Genomic DNA, 27,637 nt, shown 5'->3' with positions numbered 1-27,637 from the left:
TGGTTATTTATAGTTGATAATATAAATTTGCTCTGTTGGCTCACGACAAAGTCAATAAATGTAGATCGCGATATTTCGACTGCTTACTGCAAGTCTTTTTCAGGCGATGGGGTCGACTGGTTCCAGTACAGCATTATGTATCGTGGTGGCCTGCTGCGATTGGTGCATTTCGATCCGGCTATTGTTTTCGTGTACTATGGTTTCCTCGGGCGTTCGCTAATTTGCCGTGCATCGTTGGCTTTGATGTTTTCTATTTGTCGGCATCCACGCTTCCGGTATTTCGGCTTCGTTGTCCCTGTTTATGTCGTTTGGGTTATCTCTTACCTCTTTCACTTTCCTTGTGTACCAATGGTTGTTTCGGTCAATAAATTTCATTTCGTTCCACAGCAGCTCGTGTCCGGTTCCGTTACCGTGTTCTGAAACCGCGGAATTCTGAGTGCGTGCGAGTCGTATGACCCTGTCGTGTTCTTTCATTCTTTCTTGCATGGGTCGTCCCGTTTCTCCGATGTAGACTTTGCCGCATGCGTAAAAAAGCGAATCTTTTAGTTGATTATATCTGAGACTCGAAATGAATGACTAAGTGAGTTTGTTAGTGGAGAGATTTCCTATTGGAAAAAATTTTCTGAAGAGACACAATTTATCTTTTAACAAAAGAAACTCGATGATTTTATTAAACCTGACAAAAATAGTTTCGATGGGGATATACGTACCAAAACAGGATTTCCCGCATGTGGTAAAATCATAACCAAAATTTGAGACATAGTCTTATTCTTTTTTTCAATTTGTAATATATTTTTGTAAATGAATGGTCTTCGCAATTAGAAATTGTTGAGCCAGACACTTTTAATCTTTGTTCAATTAAACGCATTGTTATGGAAAACTTTTTATCCTTAATTTTCCTGGTTGTTTTGTTTGTATTTCGATGACCACGTCATAGATCTTCTATTTGCAACACGCGATCAAAGTGAGAGAGCCAATGAAGTTGCCGTATTGTCCACAGTAGCTACCATAGCAACCAATAGAACTGCTTCCAAATTTGGCCGAGTTCACAAACTGGGAATGTGACGAGTACAAATACAATGACTTGAGATGCCCCTCGTGGCGTCGAAATCCTCGTGGGCAGCGGCCATTTGCCAAGATGCAGAATTTACCTTCGGGCCACTCTATAGAAAGAACAATACGTATGTTTCGTAAGGGACCGATCATCATTTCTCACGTAGGGGGAGAGGTGGTGATACAGTTTGTGTCGCGATAAAATTCACCTGATCCTTCGTAGAGTATACAGCTCTGTAGGATTCTTATAAACCGCCCATTGATTGGCAGCTAAGTGGTAGTCAATTTTTTGTAGTCCCCTCTTTGTACTCTGTTTGTGAAGACTGATACTCCTGGGTTTCGCCTTAAAACTATGTGATTCTACCAAAATCCCCTACCCCTCCTCTCCGGCGATTGAAAATGACTGGTCTCTGAAGCGTTCTCAGTCTCAAGAACGTGTGGTCCCGAATATTTTCAAACTATTGCGCAATACAAATTGGGGAGGGGAGGTAAGGGTGTCTATACAACTTTTTCCAAAGATTATACAATCAATTTGAACAACTTTCGTGAATATTTTCAGGAACAACTGAGTCGATAAAACCTTTTGCTCCAACTTGTTAATTTTCTCGGTAAGTTTTCTCTCCAAGTCTTCTATGTCATCCTGGGTTTGCCTTGTTTTCCTTTTTAGGCTTTTGACATCTTTGTTAAATGTGATGGTTGTCTCTGACCATACTGCTGCCAGCTCGTTGACATGGCCAACTGTTTTATTTAACTTCTTTGTTACATTTTGAATCTGCTTGGTATGATTAGCGAACTTGTCAAATATTTGTTTAAACTCCTTCTCATTGCCTGTTCCTTTGACAGCTGTAGAGACTTGGTTGCTGAGATTTTCTATGATTGCTGAAGGGGCTTGACCATTCGTCACAGTTTCAAGATTGTTCCAGAAGCGCCTTAATCTGATAAAAAAATGTAATGTTGTGAGCGTTCATTATCAAAACTAGAACCCGGACCCTGAAACCTGGATTCGGGAAACTCACGCATAGGAACTGAAACTGAGAACCGAAATGGAGGTAAAAAATGGTGGATATTTACTCAACTATGAGGCGGTCAGGTAAATATCTACAATGCAGACTATTTTTATACGTAACACACATTGGCGCATTTGTTCCCATGAAAAAAGAGAAATTCAGAAACAATCAAAGTAAATTTCCATTATATCATTGCAGAAGATAGAAAAAGGGAGAGATGAATTGCAGCTCAAATTTTGATATCACAACGCCTGGTTTTTAGTTAATTTTTTTACCTTGACTTATCAATAAACGAGGGATTCAAACTATATGGAATTTCTGTGTTGAGTGCCTTGCTTATCTGCCGGTTGTTCCAATAAAAAGAAAATTTTCATTCCGGGTTTGTCTAGCTATGAAAAACGTTAAAAGAGGTCGCTGGTTACCAAGTTGGATGGCCGACACAATTTATCAAAGAGATTTTAACTAGAACACAACTCAAAACTAGTCAAGATTAAAGTGTTGTATCTGTTATTAGACTACTCAAATATTCACGCCACTGGAGCTGCCTCAACCTTTACACCCTAACATCATTATGCATATTCTCCATACTGTTCTCTGTACATTTCCTAATTTTTAACAAGGAGAATTTGTAAAACCATCACGAGTTTCGTTAGTTGCTGATCATTTCCTTTATTCTCGTGACTTAAACATTTGATTCAAGGGAAGGATTGTAAAGAGAAATTAGAACCTTGTCACTCTTAGGGATTAAAAGGTTAAAGCGCCATTAGATTTGTTTTTGTTTATTTGTACTAGGTGGCCATCTCGATTGCTCGCGTTCAGTCTTGTAATAAAAATAGTCGTCCTCTATATTATAGAGAATTCGTTATAAAGATCTACCGTTTGAGAGTAAATGTGGCTTAGAAAGAGAAGTCAGTCGAAACACCAGTGGTTGGATAACTGTTGCTCATCTTCAAAAGAAGTGATAATCATTGTGTTCTCTCGATATAATCGAAGCGAGATGTGTAACGTGTGAAACAAGCTGGGTAGGCCACGTGCGCGTTTGTGAAAGGCTCGAGGTTGTAGTTCAGTATCCCTCTAGATGTCTTGTTAGCATTAAGGTATGGATAGCCTCCCTGTCGAGTCACAAGGGAGTAGCATGGAGTGCTAATAAGCCAGCAAGAGGTGGGGTGGGAGGGTGGGGCGACTTTTTCATTAGCGGCCCGTTGCGAACTGACATCCTTGCATAATTAGTTTGGTCTTTAATAATATACATGAAAAAATTACTCAGTTCTGATTGGTTAGGATAAATGCAGTTTTCGGGTAATTCAGTGCCGAAGAGCGTTAATTCAGTGCAAAGAAGTAACAAACCAGACATTGGTCAATAATTAAGGAAACTCAATGATAGCCAATCAAGTGCGAGCCTTGGATGTGGCAACATTTGGATACACTGAAAATTTGCGAGCGAAACAATAGCCGGCGTTTTAAGTAGGTTTTCTTTCGCCACCGCAACAACAATCCAGCGGCTGAAAAACAGCTCTAACAACGGAAACACTATGAAAAGCACTGCTTTTCGGTTGACGGTTTGGAAAAAGTGGTTTTTAGAGAAGGGAATTGCCAAGGAAATCGAAAATTACGAGCCGACCCAGCTTAACACTTTACTCAAGTGATTCTTCGCTGAAATAAAAACAAACATGGTTAAACGTCGAAACGACGATTCCATTTAATCGAAAGTGATTCGGACACAGACTGAACAATTCCTTGAACTGTTCAGCCGGACTTTGAACTTTTTTGCACCTTAATGATGTGAAAATATCATTGTATATTATTGTTTTAATCGTACGCAGTTGTATTAACCGAACACGCAAAGTCGTTTGTAGGGTTTAAATAAGTTATTTTTGCACTTGGTGCGCGCGCTTTGCTTCTGCATAATTATGATAAGCTATCAGCTGTGAGCTATATTATTAATACGTAATCACATGATTTTTCTCGTGCAATTTGGAAATAAACAAGCACTCGTTAATTTGTTCAAAGACCACAAATTGCACAAGCCCTACGGGCTCGCGCAATTTTGTTGGTCTTTGAAAAAATTTACTCGTGCTCGTTTATTCCAAGTTGCACTCGAAACCATGTGTTTACCTATACAAATAATGCTAATGACGTCATCCTGAGGGATCATGAATATTCGATGAAGTTTGAAGAGTTCAGTATCCCACTTGATGTCTTCTTAGTATTAAGGTATGGGTAGCCTTCCTGTCTCATCTCTGCTCCGAGTAGCCTTCCTCTTATAGATAGGCTATACGACTCTTCTATTCCAACAACTCCTTTTAACACCCCCTGACCACTTTCCCAACCCTCACTCACAAACTCTCCCCCCACGAGGTAGGAATTAAAAGTACAAAACTTCCGGTAATTTCCTAGTCGCTTACTACAGCTATGACGACCAAGTCCTACTCTGCAGCTCCAACCGACGAGACCCTTAAAAGAGACAATTCGAGTTTAACCTAATACAACTGTTACAATTACTACTGTCCGTCAGAAGTCATTTGAATCGATGGTACTCTAGAAGAACTTGCTATTTGTGTGAAGCCCATTAGCTCGTTTTGTCTGTAATAGAGTTCCCCCAGATCCAAAAGGTAATTCTCATAACGAGTCTCTTACGCCTCCAGACCTTAGAACTTGCTCCATCCGAAGGTAGTGACATGTTGTACTTGTGGTTTTCCAGCCGACGTGGCTGTAATGGTCTACAAGTCTGTTCCCGACATTGCCAGAGAAATCGCACACCCACTCCTTAATACATAAAGTGTAATTCTACGGTTGCCAAAAACTTCAGGCAACTGTTGAATATAAGTTGAAAGGCGGCTCTGGGCAGCAGCGGAATCCAAAGGTGCAATGGCCCCTTCTCCCGACAGGCTAACTGGACGAAAAAGATAACCCCCCTAAAGCGGTACACCGATAGACTTATGTACCGCCATGTAGAGTTCCAGAGTTGTAACTGGGCAGAGTAGTCCTTCACTACCCTCGATGTTGCTGGGTTCCCGTATCCCGGAATAGTAGAGTCGTCCCCGCCTCTCCCGGCTTCAGAGAATATCGAGTGTAGTTTTCCTATCATACAGTCTACTGTTCCAAAAGCTAATCTTTTCGGACAAAAACAAGCTGACTTGGGCCAACTCTGCTTCCTCTTTATCAGCGACGAGCCTGATCAGCACTGACTGCATGGCGGGGCTATTTAGCAGGGGACGACATTGGCATACGATAATACTGCAACGCTTGGCTCTCTCATCTTTGCAGTCCCTTACATGATCTACCAGTTGCTCTAGAGCCGCTAAGGCTCTGTAAAGATCAAAGATTGCTTGAGCAACTGCAAAGTTGACAAAGACGTCTCTATCAGTGCCCTTTCCGCCCTTTTCTTCATATCGTCCAGCTGTTCCTTTAAGATCTTAACCTCTGCAGCGGCCTCAATAGATCAAGAGGCACACCTGTTAGTCAGAATATCGCCATTATGATGCCTGGGCTCTCTCTGTCCACATGGGCTCACACAACCCCTCACGAATTTCAGACTAAATCATGTCACTCGACACAACGCAAGATCACTCGACACAACGCAAGATCACTCTCCTATTCAATAACGTGGGTCTACACAGCGCATCACAAGTCTCCTTTTTTAATTAATCACGTGAGCCCGCACAACGTATCACGATTACCATTCTTTTGTTGCCCACACAGGGTGCAACAATTCTCCTCTTCAATCACGTGAACCCACACAGCGCATCACGATTGCTTTTTTTCTGTTACCCACCCAGGGCATAACAATTCTCCTCTTTCAATCACATGAGCCCACACAGCGCATCACGATTGCTTTTTTTCTGTTACACACCTAGGGCATAACAATTCTCCTCTTTCAAACAGATGAGCCCAAACAGCGCATCACGATTACCATTCTTTTGTTGCCCACACAGTGCATAGCGATTCTCCTCTTCCAAACACGTGAGCCCACACAGCACATGAAGATTACTTTTCTTTTGTCACCTACACAGGGCATTACGAATTTTCCTCTTTCAATCACGTGAGCCCACACAGCACATAACGATTACTTTTCTTTTGTTACCTACACAGGGCATCACGAATTTTCCTCTTTCAATCACGTGAGCCCACACAGCGCATCACGATTACCATTCTTTTGTTGCCCACACAGCGCATGACGATTCTCCTTTTTTAATCACGTGAGCCAACCCAGTGCATCACGTTTACCATTCTTTTGGTACCCACACAGGACAAAGCGATTCTCCTCTTTCAGTCGCGTGGACCCACCCAGCGCCTCACCATCCTTTTCTTTTGTTGCCCGCACAAGGCATAACGATTCTCCTCTTTTAACCACGTTAGCCCACACAGCGCATCACGGTTACTCTTATTTTGTTGAATCGCGTAGTCCCACCCAAGGCATAACGGTCTTTTTCTTTTAATCGCGTGAGCCCATATAGCGTATTGATGACGGCTTTGACCTGAATCACGCGAACCCACACAGCGGATCACGGCCACTTGCTTCCTGAAGAGCAAATTTACATCATGGGGGAACTTGCAAAACAGAGTTAAATACATTCTTGCAAACAAAAGAAATGCATTTGAGCTTAATTCTCCCGGGAAAAGCATTTCCAACAAATCTGCATAACTAAAGTCTCGTGGTCTAGATGCGCAACCGCTAAACAACCCAATTGAACAACTAGTTTCCCCGAAAAAAAAAGCCAATATCTAAGGTTGTTACCTAAACACCTCCCCAACTTCCAAGGACGGATGTTGTGGCAGTCGATATAAAGGAGTCGTTGTAATTGCTGTTGTTGATGCAATTAAGGCTGTCGAGACGGCTTGAATCGCCGATGTTGTGGATGTTAAACTAAAAGAAACAGAAGTAGGACCCTGATCCAAAATTGCAGTGACTTGTCGAACTTCGGAGACTACTTGCGGGGTTAGCTGTCGAGGACGCGATGGACTCGGTTCATCCATAGCGACTTTTTCATTAGCGTCCCGTTGCGAACTGACACCCTTGCATAATTAGTTTGGTCTTGAATAATGCTAATGATGTCATCCCGAGGGTGAGTTCTCACGTGGACATCTCATTAGCTAAACGTGACACATGAATCATCAGCCTAGGTATTTGAGCCTGTTTGAATAGAACGTAAGTGGAGATTTTCTGTTGAAAAAGAAAGCGGTATTTTGATAATTAAAACTATTCGTGTGAGTGCTCATGTCACGCCTTAGGGCACCAAAACGAAATTATTTACAAGCTCAATCAATCGCACAGCTCAAACTGTGCTCCAACCCCCTTCCCCCTCACCCCCCTCCCCCTCACCCCCCTCTCCCTCACCCCCCACCCCTCACCCATCTCTCCCTCACCCCCTCCCCCTCACTCCCCTCCCCCTCACCCTCCTCGCGTGATTGAAAATGACTGTTTCCTTAAGATTTAAAAAAGGGAGTGTTACGAAATTTTTGTTGGTTTCTATGATTCAAAGTGCAATGATTGTCATATTTCAATGTTTGTCTTTGTCTTTATACATATCTGGTCGCAAACCTGACAATCTTCTGCCTCTCATTCCATACAGTTTCGTTTATTTTAAGTCGAGGGATGTTGGTAAACTGCCGCGTCAAATACACAATAACAACAACCAACTTGTTCTGTTTAAGTTTTCTTTCCTTTACTGGCCATAGGGACCATTCATAACTCTTTACGGAGGGGGAGGGTGTGGGAGGATCTTGGGGGGATCACACGGATTTTTCTTTTCGTCGCCAAAAGAGTATACTTATTTGAAATAAATCAAAGAGTATTATGATAAGGCGAATCACAACTCTCCTTCTAACGTTATCATGCTCTTGACATGTGATGTGTACATGCATATCTTACAATTGATTCAAAGTTGAATGTCAATCTAACACTTTCCTTAGCCAATGCCCTCTGCTTCAGACACTAAACCATTCCCTACTCACGTGAAAAGCCCACCGGCCGAGCTGGAACGAGTCTGAGCGCCAAAGAATTCATACCATGTGAGACAAGCTGCTTTAAAAAAGGCCGAAAATAGCCTAAACGAGGATGCGCTTTTTGCTCACAGATCAAATTTATATTTATTGATGTGCCTAAAATCTATCCTCCCCACCTCTGAGGTTTGGACACACGCATTTCAGTAACCCACCTTCCTGACGGCTAGTCCATGGACTGACGATAGGGTTCCCTGCGTTTTTTAAGAGCGTCTAGACTTAATGTCCGACCTCAAGCGAAAACTCGGGGACGGCCACGTCTTGGTAAATTTAGGCTGATATGCATGACACCCATTGACCTTGTTCATTTAATTATGACATGACTCCATTTAATTATGACATGACTCCAAAACGAAACTATCCAACAATGCTTTGTTAAAAATTTAAAAATATAATCTGCAAAGAACACTTACTAAGCCTGACATGCCTTCGTGAGTCTTTTATGAAGAAGACAAAATGTTCAGTCATGAGGGAAAGAAGTTGACCGCAATAGTTTCGAATGTTTTCTGCGTTAGTAATGAGATCTATTAATATCTCTGATAAAAGACAAACCCATTAGTGGAGTTGTTTTCCTATCGCACCCACCACACGGCTCCTAGCACATCTCTGCAGTTCACTCGTTCCTGATTGAACAGAAATTCGGATTTCCAAAGACTGTGGGACTGTCGAAGATGTGAAGGTAAGTATATATGTTTCATTTTGTTGGAAAAAGCCTGTTCTGGATGAGTAGAGCGACGAACGTTTCTAAAAGCTGCTGTTTTCGTCAGCCTGGACTGACTCTTCTTGGACAGAGAAGTTTATATGCTCTTTTGAGTTTAAGGTCCTTTACAGTGACTAAGTTCTGAGCCGCAGAAAGAAGATATTTTTACAGATCTTGACCGAACTCAGTGATGATCAAAAGCATTTCACATCGAAGAGGCCGAAGGAAATGATCATGAATATTGCTGGTCACCTAAATCTCACGCAGTTAATTTCTCTTTTTCTGTTCATTAATCATATTTCTAGATCTCATGCAGCTGGGGTGATATCCACTGCTATGATTTCCATCCTCGTTGAAGTTTTGAGTTACATCTTCTGGTATACTAAGTACTGTTGCAGAGATTGCTCCATAGCAAAATCTTGTAAAGAAACGGTCTATTGAACCCACCATGGAATTGAATATCTTTTATGTTCCCGTTTGCGAAATGGAAGCGTCTTATGAAGAACTTCTCACACTTTTAACCCGTCCCAATCTGAGCAGTACTTAACTCGATAAAGGTGATGAAAATGCAATTTTACTTTTCTGAAAACAAAACTTTTCAATGGTTGCGCCTGCGGCAAAATACCGCGCACCAAGTGCTACTTCACTGTACAGACATGTTGGCTTTACTTAGCTGAATAGCCGTTGATTTGATTTACAGGAGCGGCTTTTAATCGAGCGTTGAAAATAATCCTGAATTGCTATGCTCCCGCTTTACTTTGCTCTGTGATTGGTTCAGAAAACTCTCACCATCCTCCAAACGAATCAGATTCAAAACTTCACCAATTGCGTCAATTCCGTTTTTCCGCGCTTCAGGTAGTTTGTTTGTTTCTACTTCGAGATCTCATTGGCTGCTCATGTTTTCCATTGTTCTCAGTGATTGATTTTGATGAGTTCGGCTTTGACTTCACTAGCGTCACTACTTTACCCCCTCCCTATCAAACGTCACTGTAGCTGCCTCAACCCTTTACACCCTAACATCATTATGCATATTCTCCATACTGTTCTTTATACATTTCCTCAGTTTTAACAAGGAGAATTTGTAAAACCATCGCGAGCTTCGTTAGTTGCTGATCATTTCCAGTATTCTCCTATGGAAAAAGCACAATCTAAAAATTATGTGCAATACAATGCATTTTATCGCTGATTTCTTAGCTTAATTAATTTTTACTCGCACACCGCCGAGGAAAAGAAGTGCTTGTATCCTACCCACGAGCGGGAAGAGCGTGGGACCCTCGTTCCTCGCCTCTTGACTTGCGTTTTACCTGCGATTGGTGCAAAAAGACGAGAAAATAAAAGAGTTAGAACCACTCTGAGGAAGCTTAAATTACTAAATTCATCTTGATGGAAAACAAATGTTGAAATACAATTAAGGCGTGCCAAAATGCATACACCAATCAAAGTTGACCATTATCCCATCATGCCACATAAGTATTGATGTGTAATCATTCGACCTCATCGCCTGAATAAGTCAACGTTTAGCACCTCGTCACAGTCTGCAATTCACAATTTGATTCTACAATCAACAGTAACTATAAACCCTAAGAAAAACAATATACCATTCAGCTATCGAGTTTATCCTTTTCGGCCACAAAAAGTCTGTGTTCAAATGTGAGCGTCCGCTGTACGAAGGATAACTATAATAATATCTTAATAATATCTTAATTGTAAAGGTGAGTAAATACATTCCCTTTTGTTGCCTGTTACTTGCCCAATCAGAACAGTAAATTGATAAACCGACCATTTTCCCACGCTCGCCATGCGGCGTATTCAGCCTAAATATTGTAAGTTAATTAGATGATGCGGCTAAATATCAACGACCTCAAAGACAACGAAAAGTATTCCTTCACATCTTAGGCCAAAAATAAAAGCTAGTCGTTATCATTTTATTTGAAGCAGCCAGACGATTCATTTTTATCTTGAACTGAAGGGGGGAGCGAGGTGTTTCTTAAAATGACTCAGATGGGGAGGCTCCGCCCATTAGACGGACCTTTTCTAGGCTTCAGATTTTTTAAAGGATCGTAATCTGTCGGTTTGATACCAAAAGTGGGCTTAAAAGGGGCACAAATGTTTTGTGAAAAGTTTACGAAAAGGATGCCTTTCTACAGTTGTAAAACTGAGTAAGAGGACGGACTTCAACGGGAATCTTCTCATCTAGAACTTCTTAGAGCAACCCGGTGGCATTGCATCCTTACCAATTTTTTCCTGAAACATTTTAAATTGTCGTTGTAGCCACACCCTGCGGAAGTTGTCGTACACAAGAGAAGAATTCATTCTCGCTGCCGATCGTTCACTTTGACATAGGCAAGAGAAGGTAAATTATTTCTGCGTTTCATATGGATCGCATGTTTGTTGATTTAATGCTATAAAAAAACTATAAAACGTTTGAGAACCGTTGGACCTCGAAGTGGAGTTTACTCGTATAGACCGTTTATTTCGTTAGTAACCTATCCTTTCTCTCGGTCGTCGATGCCGTGAGTGACCTTTACTGAGCCTATGCTTTATCAAATTTTGCTTCTAACACTAATACTCTGTTGTTTCACTCCTTCTTAGGGCAAGCTGTTGTAAACGAGAAGGGAAGTTCACTTCGATTCAGACAAGAAAAGGTGAGACATCTCTGCGTTTTATCTGGACAACATACGTGCACGTTTGTCGGATATTACTGTAAAAAATGCTGTCGAAAATTAATAGCATTTGAGAAGCGAAAGAGTCGACGGCACACTCGTAAGTAGTGGAAGAAGCTTGAAAAAAACCTATAGTACCGCTCTCGCTAAGAGCGGTCTTCTCGACTTCTTGTTAGAAAAAATTTTTCTTTCATGATTTTACGCTATTATGGGCCACAACGGTTTTGAGCGACAAACTCAAGATTTCCCTGCGATCATCAAAATCAACTAGACAAACCCAGCTTTACGTATTGTGTGACGTGTTATGCTAATTTTTCCCTAGTCATATAACCTGTTTCGCGGGTTGTAAAAAGTGAAATGTAACGAATTAGAATCCAAAGTTATTACGTTGCTATGGCTTTCTTTCACTGCCTCACATTTTTCCTTGCGCTCTGAGTGCCAACTATTACTTTCACCGCATTTCCAATGTTTCCTAAAGTGTTCCGATATTTAGTATACACCAATATCTGTTTTGTTTTTCCATTTTGGGGCTAAAGTGATCCGAACGAAACAAAATTAACTAGTACTTGAGGATTTCGCTGGATAGCGGGTAGTACCTTCAATGACTCGATACGTCGTCCTGGTATTCTACGACAGAAATCAGGGCTGAAATGCGCGCAGCTACTCAATCTTTGCTTTCCATGAATCAAATAAGCGTTTTAAAAGATTAAATTCTCGGTAAAATGTAAAATTCTCCAGTCCATTTTAATAACTTTCGATTCTAATTCAATGTAGAAGATAGACAAACGAAGTTTGAACGGTGAAAAGGAGATCTTAGTCGATTTTCAGAATTATGCAAATGTTCTTTGAGACGAGAGCAATTGAGCAAACACATGGATTTGCGTTGTTTTTAAGATGTGGGTGGATGAAAGTTTGCGATATACCCACGGGTTTGAGGCAATTGGTGACCTCATTGGTGTATAAACTATACACCGATATGCCTTTTTAGCCCGATTAACGCCTGCAATTTATGAATTCTTTCGTACAAGATGGAGAACTTTTGTTATGAAAATTAAGGTCTAATTAAGAGAAGGGTCTCTGATCACGCTGGTATAAAAAATTTTAGGTGAAGTTTCCATATTTTGTCTGTGAACTAACTGAACACATCTTGTAGCTTGCAGCAAGATTGAATTCCGTGAGCTATATTATCGCAGTCGCTGCGCGCCAGACAAAATCAGTGAAATTTACATTTTTGATCGCTATCCTCACGGGTGGTCAAGCCAAAGATTATTTTTGGCTTGTGGCGATGCAAAAAAGAGAATTGAAGAACCACTAAATTATTTTTGAAATATGTGTCCTCACTCCCTTTCGTGGGCAAAAAATAAAAGCAAATTTTTCTAACGGGAAGTCGAGAGGACCGCTCTTAGCGGGAGCGGCACTTAATTCAATTCATCAGCTGTAATCGAGCCTGTCCGCCTATAGGGGAGTTTAAATTGTTTGCAATTGTGCTGAAGTTGATGTATCTGATTCAACCGAATTTTTACGCCCTAAGGCTCAGCTCGACATTCTACACCAACGAGCGGAAGGGGATGTGAGTACTTGTTTGTTGGATCTGTCAACACCATACTCTGACGCAAAATCTTATCAGAACTGTTGTGTCTCCTCAATATAACAGCTAAAAAGACTCGAATGGTTGTAAACTATCAGTTATCAGTCTTTCCTCTCATGCATTTTTCCATGATATTACTCAATCAACTGTTCTGAAATATTGAAACCAAAAGTTAAGAGTTAAGTAACGAAAAAGGGATTGGGGCGAGACGAGAAAAACACTGACTCGTCCCAGTCTTGCCTTACCATATTTAAACGCTAAATAGCCAGCAAAGGTTATCTTATTCTACATTTCAGAATAGTTGCGTGATGTGTAGAGTGCTATTTCGTAGATCTAGACCAAATACAGATTCCTCGTTGTTAAGGTCACATACCAAAGACAAATCTGTTCGGTTTTGATTTAAGTTACCTCTTTTTTGCGAAAAAACATGAAATTTTATTAATTTTTCGCACAGGGGCTCAAAGTGAATAGTTTGATTGGTGATGTTACAAATAGTACTCACTCTGAGCTCTTGATGGCTCTTTGTGGTATTTTCTAATTAGCTCTACTTGTTCCCTGAGCAGTCGAAGCATTGCACAAAGTGTTTACATTATTATTATTATTATTACTTAATTAGCAGAGAGTTACTTCTGAACAGCGATATAGAACACTTGGCGAAACAAGACTCTAGGTAGCTTCCGTTCTTGCCAGCAGGCATGCACATGTGTGCTCATTCGCACACAAGAAAATATGACTCCCCTCCACAGAAGCTTCTCTGTTCCATTGAAACTCAGACCTAAGCTCAAATCTTGACTCCAGTCATTTAACGTTTTGTTAACTGATCTTCTTTGCGGTATGCTACAGAAAGGTTGATCATGAAAAGTTTCCAAAAGGATTACTGTCTTTGGGATGTTACCTAACTCAGCGAGGCGGGACATCCCAAGATCCCTAACACACTCTTATTTCCCTCTGCGCTTCCGAGACTGACAAGGGAACAATAAGCTCTCTGTTGCCAGAAGGAGCACCACAGGCTAATTTTTTTCAGGGTAATCTAGTATTACCGGCTGTGTTGATGACGTAAATTGGCCACCGTTTAAAAGAGTTTAAAAGCTAATGTTTCGAGCGTTAGCCAATCGCTCCGTCGAAGGGTTAGTGCTCGAAACGTCAGCCTTTTAACACTTTGAGGTGGCCAATTTACATTATCAGTTTAGTTAATAAGACTAAAGTGCCCTGTTATACTCTCTCACCGATGCAGCATCATAGTTTCTTTAGAAACTAGCCCCCTTAATTGGTTTTTGCGTTGTTCTCTTATGTAGAGGTCAAGTTAAGGGCTGAGAAAATTTACAGTGATGCAGGAAATTAGGATTGCTTTCAATCGCTGAGTAATTACCTTACCATTAGCGGTGAAAGACATTCCACTTCCTAAACTCAGAGCCATTCTCGATTAAATCTTTTCAGGTATCTCTAAAAAGTTCCATTTTATAACTGGCTTCGCTGCAACCCCTAGTGTACCAAAATTTAAGTGAGGAAGTCCCCTTGTACGAAGCTTTCATTCTGTGTAATTTCTCATTTAGAACTGTTTTATTACGGACCCCAGGAAAATCTCTCCGGATATCCTGAGATCATTGTTGCTCGTCATAACAAGGTAGCTGCAATGACTCTACAGCCGTTTACAAACGAAAATTTGAATTACTTCAAGTTCGTTTCTGTCGTGAGCACTGAATTTCCAAAGATATTACGTCAAGCCTTTAAAACTAGGTTGGACAACACCTTTGGACATCTTCCTGGTTTCCTGTCCTGGGATGACTCCGTTGCCGTGCGGAATCTGTTCCTCGCCACAGAGGGTGGATCAACTAAAGTCCCTAATCATCTTTCGTATGATGCCTGGGATTGTATTGCCTTGTTCCAAGCCACCATCTTCGCAAACTCCTTTTCCATGCCAGACGGCAGAGGACATCACAGAAAACTCAGCTACTTGTTCGTGAGACTCCGTAGACTCCTTCCCGGAGGGTTGCATACTTCTGTGATCAGCTCAACTGGGAACGATGCTGAGTCATTTACTTTGGCGATCGACCAACTGCGACTTTTACGAAATGCGGTCTCCCACTCACCGAGCTCCGAGATCCGAAAAGCAACATTCGACATGTATATCCAGCTAACCAAAGACGCGTTCCAAGCCCTTGGTGTCTCATCCAGCTCTGTGAATACAATTGGAAGTTTAACTGAGGCAGATTTCCCAATAGAAAAAGTCCGCAAGCTCGAGGATGAGATCAGAAAAGAGGGTCAGGCTGAAAATGCGTTTCTTAAAGACCAAGTAGAAAATAAGCTGATGAGCATAATGTCTGATATCACAGAAGCAAACCAAGAGCGGCGGGATGAGGTAGAACGGATAGTGACAGAGATAAAAGAAGAGATCCAACAGCTGAAAATCCAGTTGCAATTGCAAAATGAAGAACAGAAGAACCAATTCCAAAGGCAAAATGAGGAAATGAAAAAGGAGACGTCGGAGCTTAAAGAAACGATCAGGTCTAACATCGGGCAATCAAACCAGGCCGAGGGAGAAAGATGCAGCATCAGGAGCTCAAGATAGAAAAGGAGAGATTCAGGAGTTGAGGAAGCAATTGGAGTTGGCAACATCATCTGTACCCCAACAAGAAATGAGTCGGAAACTTACTGAATTGAGCCAAAAAATTGACGACATCACCATAAAGACCACAAAACAAGGTAAAAGTGCTGCTATTGTTTGTCTTAAAGACTACTCCCGTCGCAGGAACAACAAGATAATGTTTTTTTGTGATTGTTGTTAATTAAGGGGAGAACTACCAGATAGTCTTCAATAAAGCAGTCAAACTTTGAAGGCCACTCTTCCCATAACAATGAATTTTGTTAATTAATAAAGCCAAACTTCTCACATTAATTCTAAAATTATATTCAGAGGAGAATTTGTTAGAAGTATTACGATACTAACCGTCGTAGAATACGGTACTCTGCATTTGCACATATGTTCATATTCCGAACTAAAATCTGTCATTTTGTCGCAGAGTTTAAGCCCACTCTACCAAAATCAAATCTTCCCACAATGGTTCCTCACTTCACTGGGCGTGAGGAGGAATGCAACGACGTCATTGCTCACGTGACCAGCGAAGCCACTCGCCTCGTTTCCATATGGGGCTCGCCAGGGTTCGGAAAAACGTCGACTGCAATCGCTATAGGGCATCGCCTCCAAGCACAAGGCCTGCTGGTATACTTTATTTCGTTACGTGGCCTAAGGTTAAAGAGTGATCTGACACCGAGATTTCTTGGATTGTTTGCGCATTCTGCGACAGCATCTCAGCGTTTGACAGCAGATGACGAACTTTGCTCAATTTTGGCTCAAATTGCAAATCCCTTCGTTTTCATCCTTGATAACGCCGATGATCTTTTTGAAAGTGGCCTTCCAGACGTCAAAGAGGAAGTTATTGATTTAATTGGAGAAATTCCTAATTGCAGCGATAAGGTAACGTTTCTTCTCACTACAAGAGAATCTTTTGAATTCTTAAATCTACGTTTCAAAGGACACCATGCTTTAAGAACTAGAGAGCTGGATGAGCAATCCTCTTCAAACCTTGTTCAAGAACTGCTTCCGGACGCGAGTAAGTCTGATAGTATAAAAATTAGGCAGATTTGCGGGAGTGTACCATTGGCCATGAAGCTGTTGTGTTCCTCCATTTCGGAGGGTAGTACCGGAACATCAAGTGGGTCTGTTGATATGTTCTTGAATACCACAAATAACATTCTGGAAATGTTGGACAACTCAGACTATCCCAGCAATCAAAGGTTGAAGTTTCTTCTTGACGCCTCTTTTCAGAGACTTTCCGTAAAGGAAAGAGAAGCACTGATCTCACTTTGCATTCTTCCCAACCACTTTGACCTACATGTCGCATTAGCTGTGTCAAGAATAAAAACAATCCAGGCTGCTAGAATGCTTTAGATACTCCAGCGAAAATCCCTCATCGATTCTAGTTCCAAAGCTGAGAAATATTCCATCCATAAGCTGTTATTGTCATTTTTACGGGAAAAAGGGGAAAACGAAATGAAAGAAATGGTTCTCAACGCTAGAGTGCGTTTTTTTGAACTGCACTTGAACTTCGAGACGCTAACAGAAAAGTTCCTGACAGGACGTTCCATGTCGGCTTTCTTTGAGTTTTTTCAGAATGAGGAAAGTTTCGTTCAAAGTCTAATTGACGGTTGCCTGGAGGAAAGTACAGTCAGTAAAGTTTGCGAGGTTTTGATTAAAGCTGAAATGTATCTCTGCTTTCTATACTGGCAAGATGACGGTATGATTGACATCATTTACGAAACAGCAATAAAGGCAGCCAATGATCACCATTGGTTTACTGAACTCTGTCCACAAACGACTGCTTCTGTCTAAAACGTATGGTAGCTTGGTTATGGGCGCAACTGAGGTGACAAAGAGGCTGCTGTCGGTGAATAGGCAAGTTAACTTGTCTACTGTCATCCAAGACACAGAATTACTAGGCGAACTCTTGACTTACCGAGGACTGTACAAATGTTTTACCGGGAGAGCTAAAGAAGGAGTGAGACATCTAGAAGAAGCACTTTCGTCGATGGAGACCACTCCAAAGCACAGAATCCTAAAGCTCATTATTCTCCAAATTCTTGCTCTTTATCAAAGTTTCAAAAGTAACCCGTTAAAGTCTCTTGACTTTTACAAAAAAGTAGTAGATGAATGCAAAGCAGTGGGAGACACGGGCTTAGTAGTAATTCCGGAGATGGATGAAACCAGGAGAGAAGAAGACAGGATACATCTAAACAAAACCAGACTGACCCATAATCAGCCACTTCAAACCGAAGTTGTCATTCTGGTGAGTCAAGCAGTAAAGAACATCTCCACTGATAAAACCAGCCAATTCTTTAGTAATTTACTGCTGCAAATACTGACGGAATCTGACTCTGCCATACCAACTGGTGCAACTGGTCGGTTCAATTTTCATTTCTCTGGACTAAGAATGCTCCTCAAATTAAAAGGGAACAATGACCGTGCAATTTAATTTGGAGATATAGTGAATTTTCATCCCGAAAAGATCCAAACAAAACCTGAGAAAAACATTAGTGCAACTTCCTCAAATAACAGAAAAGCGTGCACTGAATATCAGGTTAAAAGTCCTGGGTGAACAACATTCACAAACCGCTGACAGCTATCGTTCGTTACGAGTTACTCAACATTCACTTGGAGACTTTGTGTCAGCCCTTCAGTCGGCCAAGCTTGCACTTGACATCAGAATGAAGGTGCATGGTGAAGAGGATCCACGAACTGTTAACAGCCTGGTTACGGTGAAAGAGTTGTTGTGAAGGAATTCATAATGAAAGGAGAGAAAAGGGAACAGTACAATTAAGTATTTTGATAAAAGTCAATTGTATATTCACACTAATATCAAGAGATCCCGATGTAGGTAATTTTTTCGAAGATGATAGTTGAAAATTTGTATTACGATGCAGCAAGACCCTAAAAATAGCTTTTTTGGAAGCAACCGAAGGAAAGGATAGGATTTGTCATTTTCAAAACACAGCAGTGAAAAGTAAAAGAAGGGCACAAAGCTAAAACGTTATATACTTTATTAAGTCGTTATCCTAGAAATTCTTTCACTTGCCCCTTTTTTTTTCTTCATAGAGACTGTTGGTGAATTTTTGAGTTTTTAGGATTTTTTTTGCGAAAAGACAAATTCATGGTTATTTATATTCTTCACGTGTTGTAACTGTTAGTTGTGGAAATGTACACGCATGAAATTCGTTTGTCAGTAGGTCTAAAGCTTCCACTGATATTTCATTTTCATGATATCAATTACTCCGTTTTTCTGGCATTGAGTTCTTTTGTAATACAGCGGAGCAAGAAGCGAATCTATTAGTTGAATGCATGCCTCAAACTCGAATTGAATGATTGAGCTTGTTATGGGAGAGATTTTCCTATTGGAAGAAGCTTCTAAAGCGACACAGTTTATCTCTTAGCCTACTTTGACAAAGCTCTTTCTAACGACTTAGGTTAAGAAGAGAAACTTTGTGATTTTATTAACCGGACAAAAATAGCTTCGATGGGGATGTGCGTACCGAAACAAGATTTCCCGCTTGTGGTAAAATCATAACCAAAACTGGGGACATGATCTTTTTCTTTTTTTCAATTTGAAATATATTTTTGTAAATGAATGGTCTTCGCAACTAGAAATTGCTGAGCCAGACACTTTTAATCTTTGTTCAATTAAACGCACTGTTAAAGACAGCTTTTTATCCTTAATTTTCCTGGTTGTTTTGTTTGTAATTCGATACCTACGTCGTAGATCTTCTATTTGCAACAGATGATCAAAGTGAGAGAGCCATTCAAATTGCCGTATTATCCACAGTAGCTACCAAAGCAACCAATAGAACTGCTTCCAAGTTTTGCCGAGTTCACAAACTGTGAATGTGACGAGTACAAATGCAGTGACTTGAGATGCCCCTCGTGGAATCGAAATCCTTGTGGGCAGCGGCCATTTGCCAAGATGCAGAATTTACCTTCGGGCCACTCTGTAGAAAGAACAATAAGTATGTTTCGTAAGGGACCGACCATCATTTCTCACTTACGGGCGGAGAGGTGGTGCTACAGTTTGCTCTATGGGATTTTTAAAAAACGCCCATTGATTGGCAGCTAAGTGGTAGTCAATTTTTTGTAGTCCTCTCTTTGTACTCTGTTGGTGAAGACTGATACTCCTGAGTTTCGCCTTAAAACTATGTGATTCTACCAAAATCCCCCACCCTTCTTCTCCGGCGATTGAAAATGACTGGTCTCTGAAGCGTTCTCAGTTTCAAGAAAACGTTTGGTCCCGAATATTTTCAAACTATTGCGCAACACAAAATTTTTTATTGGGAGGGGAGGGAAGGGTGTCTATACAACTCTTTCCAAAGGTTATACAATCAATTTGAACAACATTCGAGAATATTTTCAGGAAAAACTGAGTCTATAAAACAGAATGAATATATTCTTACCCTCCTTGAGCGATGCACTTTCTTCTTGGGCATGACTTAAACTTTTAAAGTTTTAACCTCCAGTTCCAACTTGTCAATTTTCTCTGTGAGTTTTCTCTCCAAGTCTTCAATGTCCTCCTGGTTTTGCCCTGTTTTCTCTTCTAGGCTTTTGACATCTTTGTTACATTTGATGGTTGTCTCTGACCATACTGCTACCAGCTCGTTAATATGGCTAACTGTTGTATTCAACTTCTTTGTTACATTTTGAATCTGCTCGGTGTGATTAGCGAACTTGTCAAATATTTGTTTAAACTCCTCCTCATTGCCTGTTCCTTTGACAGCTGTAGAGGCTTGATTGTTGAGATTTTCTGTGATTGCTGACAGGGCTTTGACCAGCCTAGTCACAGTTTCAAGATTGTTTGAAAGCGCGTTAATTTGATAAAAAATAAAATGTTGTAAGCGTTCATTATACAATCTGGAACCCTAACCGTGGAACCTGGATTCGGGGAACTTACGCATGGGTAAAAGACCTCATGGGGCAAAAAAAAGGTGGATATTTACCCGACTGTGAAACGGTCAGGTAAATATCTACTATGCAGACTGTTTTGGTACATAACACACATTGGCTTGTTTGTTCCCATGAAAAGCAAAAAAAAAAGAAAAGAAATTTAGAAAAAAATAAAAGTAATTTCCATCATATCATTGCAGAAGACAAAAAGGGAGATAAGATTTGCAGCTCAAATGTTGATATCACATCGCCTGGTTTTTTGACGATTTTTGACCTTGACTAATCAATAAATGAGGGATTCAAACTATACGGAATTTCTGTGTTGAGTGCCTTGTTTATCTGCCGGTTGTTCCAATAAAAAAACATTTTTCATGCCTAATTTGTCTAGTGATAAAAAACGATAAAAAAGGCCGCTGATTACCAAGTTTCATGGCCGGCACAATTTATCAAACAGATTTTAACTTTTGGTGTCTATATGCCTTGAACACAATTCAAAACTAGTCAAGATTAGAGTGTTGTAACTGTGTTATTAGACTACTCAAATATTAACATGATGTGGTAATATTGTCCTCAGTGATTGATTTTGATGAGTTTGGCTTTAACTTTACCACAATCAATACTTTATCTCCTCCCTGTCAAACGCCACTGGAGCTGTCTCAACCCTTTACACCCTAACATCAGTAAGCATATTCTCCATACTGTTCTCTATACATTTCCTAAGATGCTGACAAGGAGAATTTGTTTAATAATCAAGAGCTTCTTTAGTTGCTGATCATTTCCTTTATTCTCGTGACTAAAACATTTGATTCAAGGGAAGGATTGTAAAGAGAAATTAGAACCTAGTCACTCTTAGGGATTAAAGGGTTAAAGCGCCACTAGATTTGTTTTGGTTTATTTGTACTAGGCGGCCATCTAGATTACTCGCGTCCACGGTCTTGTAGTAAAAATAGTCATCCTCTATATTGTATAGAATTCTTTACAAATATCTACCGTTTGAAAGTAAATATGGCTTAGAAAGAGAAGTCAGTCGAAACACCAGTGGTTGGATAACTGTTGCTTATCTTTAAAAGAAGTGATAACCATTGTGTACTTTCGACATAATCGATGCGTGACGTATAACGTCTGCTACACGGTGGATATGTCACGTGCGCGTTTTTGAAAGGCTCGAAGTTATAGGCGAAGTGAGTTTCTCGCGTGGATCTCATTAGCTAAACGCGACGCATGAATCATCAGCGTATGTATTTGAGCCTGTTTGAAAAGAATGCATTCTATCACTGATTTCTTAGCATGATTAAATTTCAGAGGCGCACCGCCGAGGAAAAGAACTGCTTGTATCCTGTGGAAATAGCATTGTCTAAAAATTATGTGCAGTGGTGCACGGTGCATTTTATGGCTGATTTCTTGGCTTAACTAATTTTCACTCGCGTGCCATCGAGGAAAAGAACTGCCTGTATCCTACTCGCGAGCGAGGAGAGCATTGGGCCCTCGTTCCTCGCCTCTTGACTTGCGTTTTTCCTGCGAATGGTGCAAAAAAGACGAGAAAATAAAAGAATTAGAACCACCCCGGGGAAGCTTAATTTATTCATCATGATGGGAAACAAACGTTTAAATACAACTAAGGGGTGTCAAAATGCATGCATCAATGACAGCTTTCCCCTTTATCCCATTATGCAACATAAGTGTTAACGTGTAAACGTGTAATCATTCGACCTCATCGCCTGACTAAACCGCCGTCTAGCAGCGCGTCACGATCTGTAATTCACAGTTTGATTCTATAATCAATGATAACTATAAACTATAAGAAAAAAAGATTTACCATTCATTTATCGAGTTTATCCTTTTCGGTCTCAAAAAGTCCGTGTTCAAATGTGAGCGTCGGCTGAACGAAGGATAACTATTTAGAAAGGTCAAGCCCTGGGCTGAATCTGACCATAATAATCATGGCTATAGTCCAAAATTTGCGCAACATGGAAAGGGCTCTTGACGGGAACAACAACAAAATTTGATATACCTGATTACTTTATTTGTCATGTAAAATAAGATACTAAGTCACGAGAAAAACCTTTTGACCTCTGTCTGCGTATATTCGAATGCCACAGGCATCGGTCATAAGATTAAAATATCGTTTGTTCCCGAATACAAAGCAGGCAGCTTTCGCTTCATCCCATCAGGCGGTGGTTTCTGCTTCGTATTTAAAGTGTTTGACTCGTTACCAAGACTCAGAGATTTCTTTAGTTCCGAGTGACTGCGGAATCTTAATTGTAAAGGTGAGTAAATACATTCCCTTTTGTTGCCTGTTACTTGCCCAATCAGAACAGTAAATTGATAAACCGACTATTTCCCCTCGCTCGCCATGCGGCGTATTCAGCTTAAATATTGTAAGTTAATTAGGAGATGCGCCTAAATATCAACGACCTGAGAGACGAAGAGAAGGATTCTTGTACATCCAAGGCCAAAAATAAAAGTCAATCGTTAACATTTTATTTCAAGTAGCCAGACGATTTACTTTTATCTTGGGGGGGGGGGATGAGGTACTTCCTAAAATGACTCAGATGGGGATGCTCCGCCCATAGATGGACCTTTTCCAGGCTTCAGATTTTTTTAAGGATCGTAATCTGTCGGTTTGATATTAAAGGTAGGCTTAAAAGGGGCGCAAATGCTTTGTGGAAAGTGTATGAAACGGATGCCTTTTCTACAGTTGTAAAAGTGAGTAACGGGTCGGACTTCGACGGGAACCTTCTCATCCAGAACTTCTCGGAACACCCCCCGGTTTTGATACCGCCGAGAGCAGTTTTCTTGCGGCACTGCATCCTTATCACTTTTTTCCTCAAACATTTTACATTGTCATTGTAGCCAGACCCTGCCACACACAAGAGAAGAATTAATTCTCGCTGGCAGTCTTTCACTTCGACAAAAGCGAGAGAAGGTTAATTATTTCTGGGTTTTATCAGGATCACATGTTTGTTGAGTCAATGCTGTCCAAACATATAAAACGTTTGAGAACTGTTGGACAGCAAAGTGGAGTTTACTCGCATAGAACGTTTATTTCGTTGGTAACCTACCCCTTCCCTCGGTCGTCGATGCCAAAAGTAACCTTTACTGAGCCTAAGCTTTAAAAAATTTTGCTTCTGACACTAATACGCTGTTGTTTCACTCTTTCGTAGGGGAAACTGTTGTAAACGAGAGAAGTTCACTTCGATTTAGACAAGAAAAGGTGAGACATCTCTGCGCTTTATTTGGGAAACATATTTGCACGTTTGTCGGATAATACTGTAAAAACTGCTGTTGGAAATTAATAGGATTTGAGAAGGGAACGAGTCGACGGTATGCCCGAAAGTAGTGGAAGCAGCTCGAACAAGAACTTTCATATAATTTATCAGCTGAAATGTAGCCTGTCCGCCCATAGGGGAGTTTAAAATGTTCGCGATTGGGCAATAGTTGATTTATTTTGATTCAACCAAAATTTTTCGTCCTAAAGTTAATCTTGACATTCTACACCGACAGGCGGAAAGAGGATATAATCACTTGTTTATTTGATCTGTCAATACCATACTTTGACTGACACTAAATTCATTAGAACTGTTTTGTTTCCTCAAATTAACAGCTAAAGACTCAAGTGGTTGAAAACTATCAGTTATCAGTCTTTTTTTCTCATGCATGTTTCCATGATATTACTCGACGAACTGTACGCAAATATGGAAACCAAAAGTTAAGGGTTGTGTGGACGAAAAAGGGATTGAGGCGAGACAAAAGAAAGACACTGGCTCGTCCCAGTCTTACGCTTAATATATTTCAATGTTTAATAGTCAGCAAAGGTTATCGTATTCTACATATTCTACATTCAAGAATAGTTGAGTGATGTATGGAGCGCTATTTCGTAGATCTGGACCAAACACAAATTCACTGTTGTTAAGATTATATACCAAAGATAAATCTGTTCGGTTTTGTTTTAAGCTACTTTTTTTTTGCGTAAAAAACAACAAACTTTACTGATTTTTGTCCGCACAGGGGCTTAAGGTCAATAGTTTGATAAATGATTTTACAAAAGAGTACTCAGTCCACGTTACTCTGAGCTCTTGACTGCTCTTTGTGGTATTTTTTTAGCTCTATTTGTTCCCTGAGCGGTCGAAGCATTGCCCAATGTGTTTAAATTATTATTGTTATTATTATAAATATTTGACTAGCAGAAACTACTCCTGAACAGCGATATGGAAACTCTTGGCGAAACAAGACACTAGGTAGCTTCCGTTCTTGCCTGCCGGTATGTGTGTGCTCATTCGCAAGCAAAAAAATATGACTCCCCTCTACAGAAGCTTCTCTGTTCCAATGAAACACAGACCTAAGCTCAAATTTTGACTCCAGGCGTTAAAAGTTTAGTGAACTGTTCTTCTTTCCGTTTTATTGCTGATTTCTTGGCTTAGTACTGCTTGTATCCTACTCGCGAGCGAAATTAAAAGATAAAATTTAAAATGAATTAGAATTCGCTATAAAAATTGTTTACGCTTCTTCGGGAGTTTTTAAAGCTGCAAGGAACCTGTGATCTGTAGCACATCTTATACATCTCTAGATACATAATATTTATTTAAAGACTTATCGGTCTGCAATGCGTAGATAAGCGCCTGGTTAGACTGAAGCTTACGGATCAGTAGCTTATAGTGTTTATAGCATCTCTTGAACCATATAGTAGCCTCTTCTACCCACCGTAATCTGTTGTTATTAAGAAGATTCATAGGAAAAGCACAGTCAAAATATTATGTGCAGTGTACGGTACATTTCATCGCTAATTTCTTGGCTTAATTAATTTTCACTCGCGCACCGCCGAGGAAAAGTACTGTTTGTATCCTACTCGCGAGCGAGGAGAGCGTGGGGCCTGCGCTCCTCGCCTCTTGACTTGCCTTCTTCTTGCGATTGATGCAAAAAAGACGAGAAAATAAAAGAATTTGAACCACCCCGTAGAAGCTTAAATTAACTAGACGCATAACTGCGTGAACTCGGGCTTACTTAGGGTGCGTTTAAATTAGCAATTTTTGTGGCGATTTTCAAAAATTTAATTAATTTTGTCTTATCCTTCTGAATAAACATCTGCCAAGTCCATCTTGGTGCCCTTAATAAAACTTTAGAAGACAATTCTTTACCATTCTTTACTATGATGGAAATCATTAAAATCGCAGCAGAATTCGTGGTATGCAGTAATATTGTATGTAGTGCGCTAAATGCAGAAATAACGAAAGACGATGTATCGTTTACACGCACAATATGTAAATCAAGTTTAGGCAAGGAAAATATCTCCCTGCTGAGGGCCTCTAACGGGCCAGGGTACCTACTGGATGGATAGTGATAGCAATTTATTACTTGTTCACTTGTACTGTCTGTAAAGAACTGACCAAAATTGAGTCTACATGCAATGTTTCTATATTTCCTACATGTTTTGCTATGGCTATGTGTTTGATATTTCTTGATCAATTCATAGAGTTCAGGATCAGTGTCTTTGTCTGGTAAGTATGCTTGCACATGCTGGTCAACATAGTCTATATACTCTTGCTTAGTTTCATGGGTTAATTTAGGGCAGTCATCCGTTCATATCAGCGCATGTAGATGGGGAGAACCTCTCATTTGAAATTCTATACGGAGAGCATAATATATTATTTTGTCAATTGGATTTGCATTAGCTGGTAAAATTTCAATAAAGAATGTTTCTACTCTGTACTGGAAGTGTTTAGCTACTATGACCGGATTGAGATTCAGAAGCCTGCATCTCTCATCATATGATAAAGCTTCGACTTCCTCATCAGTCATGTTTTTGCCATTAGTTCGAGCAATAATCTGAAATAATTCATGCCATCTTGAATCAGTACATGAAAGTGCCATGAACCATGTCGGTATACCAAGCTGTTTTACCATTTCTACTACTACGTACATGAATTTTTGGAAGTATGGAGGAGAGCCTGGAATTTGTCTCAGAAATAAGTAGGCTTCATCTTGAGAAATAAGGTTTTGCAGGATGTGTATTTGACCTGACTTGTGATGCTGTAAAACTCTGACCGTGAACCTTCTTCAGAGCAATATTTTTGCTGTCAGATACTTTTTTCTACTCAATAATGAACAGTGAAAAGAAAAGGTACTCTGGATTTGTAGCAAACCGCCCACTATAATGCAACAGTCTAGCATTAAAGTATTTTACTGGAGATAATTTAACATCTCTTTCAGCAGTGTAACCAAATTTACCATTAGGAAATAATACTGGGAATGCAAGTTCTTCACATTGTTTATCAGTCATTAAAGACACTGGGTGTTTGTTTTCTCCAGTGGCTATATTGTAAATTTCTCTACTAGTAGAGTTATTGGAGTTATATTCCTCAGTAACTATAGGGTAATCTGGAATGACTGACTGTAGACATCTCTCACTGGCAGGTGACCTGAATGCTCATTTAAAGGGTCTGCCACTTCTTCTTCATTTTGGACTTCCATGTTGTTACTAGAAGTATTGTTTGCAAGACTATTTACTCCTACATTTACAGAATTATCAGAATTTGCACTATTTATTGCATTTTCATATGTATTTTTTTCTAAATTGTTTTGAGGAGAGTTTATTGGATCAATCTCTTCATCATTCATTATACTTGTCAGTTCTGTGCTAATATTTGTGCAATCAATCTGTATATCTTTTTGTAAAGGATATTATTGGCTTTTAACCAATTTAGTGCTGTCATTACGAATTCTGGTCTAACTGCTACAAAATAAACATGACCTCTAAACTGAATTTTTCCTTTTCAATTTCAAAAGAATAATACGAGATCTTTCAGGGGGACGAGGCAATATGTTACATGTTTGATCACAATCAATTGGTAAATTACAAATTGCTCCTTTGATCTTTCTTTGTTGTCCTTTGGGCATCACTACTATTTTTTCAAATACAATCCACTGTGCTATTATAATATTATTTGCTCTAGTTTTTTAAGACTTTCAAGTTCAGTTGGTACATCATCAACACATAAATTGTTTACAATTGACTGACATGGAACCTTTCTTTGAATAGCTTTTAAGTGACATGTGTTACAGATATAAATTTTTGTATCAAATGATATTTGCACATGAAAAAGATGGTGAGAAGGGTACCTATTTGAGATCAACTGCAATACA

General features: G+C 40.1%; 2 protein-coding genes across 3 annotated transcripts in view; both read left to right on the top strand.

The window, feature by feature from the left end:
* Positions 1–27,637, top strand: part of LOC113686754 (uncharacterized) — a 74,503-nt gene that overhangs the window by 24,323 nt on the left and 22,543 nt on the right. The window lies entirely within an intron of this gene.
* Positions 11,033–19,282, top strand: LOC149036844 (uncharacterized). Its single transcript, XM_089189035.1, has 4 exons — positions 11,033–11,116; positions 11,356–11,408; positions 14,568–15,717; positions 16,035–19,282. Exons 3-4 carry the CDS (start codon positions 15,651–15,653, stop codon positions 16,961–16,963), a joined length of 996 nt encoding a protein of 331 aa, XP_089045161.1. The 5' UTR covers positions 11,033–11,116; positions 11,356–11,408; positions 14,568–15,650; the 3' UTR covers positions 16,964–19,282.

The sequence above is a fragment of the Pocillopora damicornis genome, chromosome 12 (genome assembly GCF_964200805.1).
Source record: "Pocillopora damicornis chromosome 12, jaPocDami1.2, whole genome shotgun sequence".
NCBI classification, from domain to species: Eukaryota; Metazoa; Cnidaria; class Anthozoa; order Scleractinia; family Pocilloporidae; genus Pocillopora; species Pocillopora damicornis.
This window is presented reverse-complemented; position numbering and strand designations above follow the sequence as displayed.

Bases quoted from the DNA above. Each gene is read 5' to 3' on its own strand.
- LOC149036844 (XM_089189035.1), top strand. From the start codon at position 15,651: ATGAGTCGGAAACTTACTGAATTGAGCCAAAAAATTGACGACATCACC. The intron at 15,718-16,034 runs GTAAAAGTGCTG...ATTTTGTCGCAG, and splicing joins CATAAAGACCACAAAACAAG to AGTTTAAGCCCACTCTACCA.